At 35.0% G+C, this 9,114-nt stretch overlaps 1 protein-coding gene across 1 annotated transcript; it reads right to left on the bottom strand.

The window, feature by feature from the left end:
* Positions 1–208: 208 nt before the first annotated feature.
* On the bottom strand, positions 209–9,029 carry LOC143535235 (kinase-interacting family protein-like). The gene is made up of 4 exons (XM_077029545.1): positions 8,958–9,029; positions 6,950–7,106; positions 1,576–1,946; positions 209–906 (listed from the first exon to the last, which is right to left on the bottom strand). The coding sequence occupies exons 1-4, from the start codon at positions 9,027–9,029 to the stop codon at positions 331–333; spliced, it is 1,176 nt and encodes a 391-aa protein (XP_076885660.1). The 3' UTR covers positions 209–330.
* Between the last annotated feature and the right edge of the window lie 85 nt (positions 9,030–9,114).

Raw genomic sequence — 9,114 nt, 5'->3', positions numbered from 1 at the left:
ACTAACAAAAAATGGGCTTGGAAACATATTTTACGAACCAAGACCATATAACTTTGGGCTTGAGAGTGGGTTTGAATAAAGGTGCACATATTGGATTTTGGGTCTAATCTGGTTTGAGTTTGGAAAAAAAAACGGTTCGGGATGTGAGCTTGATCAGGCCCAATGGCCCTACTTAATCTAAACCCCAAGCCTATGTTATAACTTATAAGCACAATTCTAAACTCACATCATCATTTAACAAGCCCATTAAAGATAGTAATTGAACAAAAGATAAAAACATTAATTGTGTTAATTAATTAATTACTACAAAGCACAAACTACCTACTCATTTCAACATGTACCATCAAGATGATGTCCACACGTAAACAAATCAAACTTCTTCACCCGGTCCCACAACCCATACCGCTTCTTCCCGTCACTGCCACGTGTAAGTTGCTTCTTTTTCCCACCCTTCATCACCTGAACTAAACTTGTACACGTGCTACTATTACTTGTACTACTCACCGAACAACCCGTTTCGTCTTCACCGCTCCAACTAATATTACTATCGCTACTCTCATCACTAACACCGTTGTTTTTCATTATTAAACTTCTCATATTGTTTTTCTTTCTTTCATTTTTGTTCACTTGCATTTCTTGTTTCATCAACTTGTCATAATACTCTTTGTTCTTTTTCTTCAACTCGGATATTTTCCCTTGAAGATCATCGATTTTACGACTTAGGGTAAGGACATGTTCGTCTTCTGTTTGTTCCTGTAACACACATCTTGCAAGCTCACCCGCCTTACGTTTCATGAATAATGACTCTGATGCTAACCTAGAGTTTTCGTTACTTAAAACCACACGTTCTGATTCTAATACCTCTAGTAAACTTTTTTGTATCTCTATCTTCTTCTTTGATTCTTCCTACAAACACAAAACAAAATATAAGCCCTGACGTTTAAGAGCGCATTTAGTACAAAAACAATTTTAATAGAGAAACAAAATAACCCCACAAACATTTGTATGTGTTGCTAACCCGATACAAGAAATGAGCCAAGCCGCATGTAGGCCAAAGTTACTCAAAATTGGCTCTCTAAAAGCTCGAATCAAACCAAGCTTAAACGAGCTCGATCCGGATGGAGTGTAAGCCTAAAAATAAGTTTGTTTAATGGACGAGCAGCCTAAACAAACTTTATTAATATAATATTTATTTAATATATTAATATATATATTTATATAGTAATTTTGTTATGTTTAAAATAATGATAAAAACAACCGATTAATAATATTATGCTATATTTAAAAATATTAAAATTAATTTTATTAGATACACTAAAAATAGTTACAAATGTTTATATATTGTATAATAAACAATAAACAAGCTAAGACCCAGCCGAGCTCGAGTTTGAAAATCTATTTAGAACACGACCTTGAGATTTAGAGATAAAGATTGAAACTAGCCAAGGTCAAGCTTGAGCTCTCACAAGTTAAAACTTGGCTCAGCTCGTTTACTAAAATACACTTAGGTTCTCAACTTAAAATTCCTTATGTATTAAACGTTATTTTATATATGAGTATGAATGTATATTTTACCTGTATCATATTCAAATTTTGTAGCTCATCCATCACGATATCGTAGTCCACAAACTTCATAACAAGCTCTGATATCACAAACATCGCGGTATCAACTTCTTGAGATTGGATTGGAGATTGGCAAGAAAGTGAACTTTCCACATGATCGGAAGAACTAGTGTGACATTGTTGTTCTTGTTCACGTACGTGTCGCTGAGTTTGTTGTTTGGATAGTGCACGAGTGTAACGATCAGCTAAATAAAGGTAACGATTATAAAGATCTTGAAGTAAGGCCAAAAGCTCAGGACGCTTTCGATAATAAAAGTCTGCACGCTCCCCAAATGTGTCTGGCTTGTACTCCCCGTTTACCGATTGTATTTTATCTTCCATGTCTGTTTTATTAACATGTGAAATATATAAATTCACCTATGTCATACAAATGCTTAAGTTAAATGTACCATCTAATATTAGATACTTAGGCCTGTTCGTTTCAAGAATTTGTAAGGAATTCTAAGGATGTGATTTTAAATCCCATGAATTGATATGTTCGTTTTATTAAATAAAAGAATAAGAATGGAAACTAAATCCCATCAAATCCCACATTTCATGGGATTTTAAAATCCCATATATTTGAAAGGATTGTTAAGGATTTTCTTATTAACAATAAAAACCCCTCCAAAAAAAATTCAAAAAAATTAATAAAAAATTCATAACTCAAAATATAAATCAAAAACGAAAAATGTAAAAAAACTAAAACGTTTCCGCCTTTGCCCTCGTTCTTAAAAAAAAAATAAAAAAAAATGAAGAAGATTCCATTTCCAATACATATTAACCAACCAAACACATGATAGTGATTCTCAAACAACATTCCATTCCATTCAATTCCAATTCCAATTCCAATTCCAATTCCAATTCATATTCCAATTCCAAATCATTTTTAAAAAGTCTGTGAATGCGCTCTTAATTTTGAAACAATAAATCTAAGCACGTGAATCTGATGGTCCATAACTTATGATGATTGATGGACAGGTCTGTTTGATTTAATTTATTGGAATTGAAATGAAAATAATAAGGCTGAGGGGTGTGGGGGGCGCGAGAGGGGGCGCGAGTGGGGGCGCCAGCCAATAATATTGTGACGTGTGGCAGAGAGAGAAACTTGATAAGATGGGTGTTGGTAGTGGTGCTCGCGCCCCGGGACATGGTGTGGAGGGGCGCGAGAGGGGGCGCGAGCGGTTTTTATTTTTATTTTTTTATAAATGTAGTAAAAAAATGTATTATTAAAAAAACTCAAAAATTATTTAAAAAACACACATTTTTTTGAAAATTCATAATAAAAAAAAACATACTAAAAATTAAACAAACAATAATATTTAATAATAAAACTAATCTAATACAAGATCATCTGGTCGCCTCGCCCACAAATGTTCAACCAACTCATGTCGAAGCTCCCCGTGTATCTCACGGCTCTTGATATTTGCTATGTTATGAAGTTTTTGTTGATCACTGCTTGTGGACGGTTGTGGCGGAATGTCACCTTGGTAGTTTTGGCATATAGCTTTGCCCTCGTCTTCTAACGTCATGTTGTGTAGGATAAGACACGTGTAGACGACGTCCATTATCCTCTCCCGAGTCCAATAACGTATCGGGTTCGCCAGAACATAATATTGCTTTTTTATAGCTCCAAAAGCTCTTTCAATATCTTTTCTAGCAGACTCTTGCTTCTTCGTAAAATACTTCCGTTTGTCGGCGACTGGATCTGTAAAAGCTTGAACTAACACAGCCCATTCGTTGTAAATACCATCGACCAGATAGTACCCGTACTTGAAGAGTTCTTCATTTGCAAGAAAAGATTGAGGTGGTTCAACCCCGTCGATAAGGTCGTTGATCAAATGTGACTGATCGATAACATTAAGGTCGTTATTTGACCCAGCAACACCAAAAAAAGCATGCCAAAACCAAAGATCCTGTGACACCGCCGCCTCAAGTATGAGGGTCGGCCCTTCATGATCACCACGGTGGAACTGACCTCGCCAGGCCGTTGGACACATAGCCCATCCAACATGCGTACAATCGATGCTACCTAGCATCCCAGGAAAACCATGTTTTTCTGCGTGCACCTCATATATGCGTTGGATGTCATACATTGTAGGTTTTCGCAGATATCTCCGAGCGTAAGTCGATATGACTCCTACGTACAATATATATTAAAAAATGTAATAAATATTTAATAAAAAGTAAAATTAATGTTTTTTACCTTGGCAGAAAAAATGAAGGGATTCACGTGCAACCCTTTTCGACATCTGTAAATACTCATCCAAAGCGTCCGACGAGATGCCGTACGCTAATTGACGGATAGCAGCCGTGCATTTTTGAAGAGGGGTAAAACCGGGAAGACCCCTAGCATCCTCCCTTTGTTGGAAAAAGGGATACCGTGCCTCTAAATCACTCGCTATACGCGTGAACAATTGCCTGCTCATTCGAAAACGAGTTCGAAAATCCGACTCTGCGTATACCGGTTGAGGGCTAAAATAATGCCTCATCAAAGTATCGTTAGCACCCGATCGATCACGATCACGAGGTGGTGCTCTAACCCTCGGGAGTCGGGGTTGATGGGCTTGATTTTGCAAGAGATTGACCACGGTTGCGGTCAAAACTCCCCCTACATGAAGAAGCAAATCATCCTCTTCGGAGGAGTCGGAATCAGACGAGTACGACGAAATTATTTTTAAAAAAAAAAATGGGACGATGGGTTGTTTGGAGATTGAAGTTGTGTTTGATATGGTAAAAATGGGTTGATTTAGGGGTATTATATAGGATTTTGTAAAGGTTTTTTTAAAAAAGTTTGAAAGAAATGGGTAATATATAGGAAGTGTTGTATAAAGAAATGGGTAAGTTTGGGTTTTTTTGAAGTTGTGTTAGTGTTGTATAAAATGGGTAATATATAGGAGTAGAATTTTTTTTTTTTTTTTTAAATTAAAGAGCCAACGGCTCATTTAAAGGTATCCAACGGCTCTTTTCACCATTCCCCAAGCCCTTACGCCACACAGGTCCCGCGAACCCCCTTGCGCCTGCCTCTTTTTCCGCACTCGCGCCCCTCTCGCGCTCGGTGGTGTGGTGCTCGCGCCCCGGGGCGCGAGCGGCTGGCCTCTTGCGCCCTTTCTAGCGCTCCACACCCCTCAGCCTAATAACTAATACAAAGATGAAAGTGACCGTACATAAAAACACAATCTTGGGTACAATCTAGGAAACAACTCCCTCCCAAATCTATTTCAAAATCAAAACCAAATTCCATACACAAAAGATTCTCCTCTGCAGCTAAAAGTATAATTGTCTTTTCCAACATCTCATACGTTCATAAATCATAGGTGAATCTCAATCATAAGTTTTAATATTGGGTCGTTATATTCAAACACTATCCCATCCCATGGTGTGTTAACAACTATATACGCTACATTTGTATAGCCCTCCCATGACTAATTAATGTACGAATGACAGCTTTTCTAGTCAATGTGGGTCGTATAACCCATGTACGAGCCATATAAGCTTCAAAATCCTGATACTCTCCATCACAAAAGGATAATATTTTGCACATATACGGCTCGTATAGCCCCTATAGGAGCTGTATAGGCGTATATGGTGTCCAAATAACTTATATGTTGTGGGAATAACCTATGTCTTTAATATTTCTTTTAATAAAAACGTTAATAGAGTTTCGTATATTATTACATGGTATAAAATAGGGCTCACTAATAAGCTATTAAAAGTATATATCATCAAAAACTTAATTGAAGTTTAAACGAACTCGAGCCAAAATTTTGTTGAAGCAAATTTAGTAAACGAGTTTAAGCTCAAGCGTTAGCTGCGTTGCTTAATTATCTAGCTCAACCAGGCCTACAAGTTTAGTAGCTATATAACTTTTATTTGATATATTAACATCGAATCATAAAATAATTAATAAATTATGATTTATGAATGAGCCGAACTTAAAGTAAAAAACTACTCACAAGCTGAGTTCAGACTCATTTACACCCTTAATAGCTATATCTGAACAAATATACATAACTGTACGTGATAACATGATAAACTATATATGGTTATGCATTATATACATAGATAATTAATAATGTAGGATAACATATCCCGTGAGTGTTCTGGCAAGGTTTCTCATGTATATATATATATATCTAATAAAAAAACATGTTGCCCTTAGTAACATGACACATGATGAAAATATGTTTCCCTGTCTAGACTTATGATGTTTGCTTCCGCAAATCATAGCCGTTGATCGTCACGTGATTTCTTTGGATTTTAAGAAGATAGAAAACATTCAAGTTTTATGGGACGCATTGAACTATTTTCAAAAGCATTGGATGCTTCTCAAATGAGTAGATGGCCCATTTTGAGACAATAAATTCTAGATAGTAATTGTTATCACGAAAAAAAGGTTGTTGGATACGATATTGTAAAAGAGAAATCTATTAAATCAATATACTCTTTTATGTTCTTCATTTCTTGGGTCACTTGCTAATTATGTTCTTTAACTTTAATTAATAACTACACTAAACCTTAATGAAGTTTACATGTAACACTTTTCGTCATTTCCGCAAACAGAAGTTAGATTTTTTGTTAAGTTTTAGTTAAAATGACTAAACTACCCTTTCTTAAAAAAAACAAAACAGAACACGAGACTCATTTAAAACATTATAGCAGTTTTCTAGCAGTAAGGGTGTAATGGTCATTTAAACAAAATAACTAACTGAAAATCTCACGTTTGTTAGTGGAAACGACGAAAGTGTAACTATGGACATTCAACGTACTTATTGAAGTTATATGACATAATCTCCAATGACCCAAACATATATGACGTAATTTGTAATTTACTTCATTCGTCCGTTTGAAAAACACAAAGTTTAAGGTATATTAAAATTTTAAATTATTATTTGTTTGCTTATCAAATGACAATAATGCCCTTAGAAATTGGGTCAATCAATATTGTTTATTAATGTTAGTTATGTGTGTATAAGGGTAAATTTGAAAATTAGCTGATAAATTTTGAAAGTGAACATTTGTAATGAGACAAACAAAAAATGAAATATGAACACTTTATATGAAACGAACGAAGTATTAAAATGTATTTTATATTAAAACTTTATGATTAATAGGAAAAAAGAATGAAAAACTGAAATAGCAAATATAGGAAGAGTGTATAGTTTTTAAAATTACCATAAGAAGTCGTGAACCAAATCTACTTTTAACATTTAATCTATCTACTTTTCTACTTTATAACTATATTTGAAATCCAGTTTCCAAGAACATAATAAAAAGAAAAAGCACAAAATCACAATAATTTCAAACGTAACGAGTTAAGACATAATGTAAAACAAAGAGTCCTCACCAGAAATCGTTAGTAGGAGCCATGAAGGCTTACTAGTGAACCTGCTTTTGCTCCGTCGTGTCGGTTCCGATGAAGGCGAAAACGACGTTATTCCGTCATCAGTGGAGCTGCAGCCTGAGTATGTTACAGGCAACATAACATCAACCGGCCCTATAACCTACAAAATACTAAAGTCATTGTATTATTAAATCATATGTAACACTAAAATATTCGAGTCATTGCTAATATGTGTTGGTAAATGCATAATAACAAAAATGAATGGTTTAATACACACCAAACATGGGTCTCAACTTTTAAGTTTCAACAACAATTAGACACACAAACATTTAATGCACACCAAATTAATGGGTGCCAATTTTAGGCTAAAGCCGAACCAAAAACCGAAACTTCAGTTCTTCAAAGTCGTTCGGTTTCGGTTTTTTTAAATTGTGGCCGAATTTTTTTTTATTATCTGGTCCTAAATCATTTTGTTGATTAATATACATTTGGGTTAAAATACGAGTTTCCGGTTTTTCTAAAACATGTGAAACCAACATAAAAGCAAACCATAGAAGGAAGTTAAATAATTTGAACGTTTTATAGTTCAAAATTCGAAAAGATAACACGAAAATAGATGATAATATCTACCTTTGCCGGATAATATCTACTTATTATCAGATGAGAGATGATGACTGGTGGTGTATGAAATAAGTTGGTGTGGACATAAGTCACATAATAACTGATTTGATAAATGTGAACTTGTAGGTATGAGTTTTGGGCTTTTGTAGACTTGAGTTAAAAGTGTTGCCAAAATCCCGCAAACACTAGTTTGATTTTCAAATTCGGGTTGTGCCACGTGTCATTTGGGTTTTCTTTTAAAACTTTTTGTTTGAATAAAAGTGAAAAAATAAAAAAAGTATTAACAATGGATAATGGGAAACAAATGTAGCTTGTATAAGTTTAATGTGGAGGATATAATTGCTTATTTCAAAAGGTGTAAGTCTTTGTCAATGAGAGAAGAGTTTTCTGTAAGTAGTAGAAAAGATTGTTTTAGTCTGTTGAGTTAGGCATATCTGGTATGGGTTGTAGTCTTGCAGATGCTCTTGGATCAATTACAACTAAAGGGTAAGGAATGCCTCTTAGCTAGTGTGGATGACTTTGTGGCGTTGAAGGTTCGGTAACAATTTTCTGTATAAACATTCCAAATGTTTTTATCACATATATATTATTATATATCAAAATAACAGTGATTAATATTTTATTGAGAAAATTAGTAATAAGTATTTGACCAAATAACCATACAAATGATATTGACTAATTTTGATGTGTTTAATCCTTTTTAAAAATACGAACTTCATATGTGTTACTTGGAGTCTTGGACGGCCCTTTATTACCATAGAGTATCAAAAGAAATATGGGTTTGTCTTAACCTCATACCATGTCAAAAAAACAAAGTGTATCGTTTTTATTCTTAACCTCACACTTTTCACTATTATAATTTTTTCAAAGTTCAACTTTTAATAACCTCAATAGAAATATTTATGTCTGCAAGCCTAGAGGTGTAAAAAAACCGGTTTTGGATCGGGTTTAGGATACCTGAACCGAACCGGTTTGGGTTTAAAACCGGTTTCACCTAAACCGACTCAAACCGTCAGTTTCGTGTCCGGTTCCCCTTCAAATCTATCAAACCGGTTAAAACGGTTTATAAACCGAACCAAACCAATGTGACCAGGGTGGCCTATCTTGCTTCTAAACCGGTTTATAAACCGAATCGGTTTGAGTCAAATTGGTTTTGACCAGTCGTTGACCAAACCGGTTCAATTTGGGTTTAAAACTGGCTTTGTACACCTCTATGCAAGCCCAGCCAAGCGCATCAGGTAATTTTTTAATATTAGCCCACATGCCACAAAACTCCCAAAGCCCAGGATAAACTCAAGATCAAAACTCAAAACCTACAGAGTGCAATGGCCCTAACCCTTACTCTAGTAGTCCGCTGGCCCGGTGTGCCTTCTTGCTTTCCTGACTTTACCTTCCGGAAGCTTAGGGCGTCTATAGTGAAGGGGTTAAAAATGCACATCCTTTTATGCCAGGTTAACGCCATGTAAATACAAGAGATATTTCAGATTTATGTGTAGTGGTTGAAACTCATTGTAACTATTAAATACTGTTTTAAATAATTAACAAAA

Source organism: Bidens hawaiensis, unplaced genomic scaffold (assembly GCF_021521415.1).
Source record: "Bidens hawaiensis isolate Kalapana, Puna unplaced genomic scaffold, B.hawaiensis_p1.1 tig00010461_1, whole genome shotgun sequence".
NCBI classification, from domain to species: domain Eukaryota; kingdom Viridiplantae; phylum Streptophyta; class Magnoliopsida; order Asterales; family Asteraceae; genus Bidens; species Bidens hawaiensis.
This window is presented reverse-complemented; position numbering and strand designations above follow the sequence as displayed.

What these genes read in the sequence shown, in the direction of transcription:
- LOC143535235 (XM_077029545.1), bottom strand. Translation starts at nt 9,029, where the DNA reads ATGGCGTTAACCTGGCATAAAAGGATGTGCATTTTTAACCCCTTCACT. An exon ending in ACGCCCTAAGCTTCCGGAAG is followed by an intron (nt 7,107 to 8,957) that starts GTAAAGTCAGGA and finishes AGTATTTTGTAG; the next exon opens with GTTATAGGGCCGGTTGATGT. An exon ending in GCTCCTACTAACGATTTCTG is followed by an intron (nt 1,947 to 6,949) that starts GTGAGGACTCTT and finishes TTAATAAAACAG; the next exon opens with ACATGGAAGATAAAATACAA.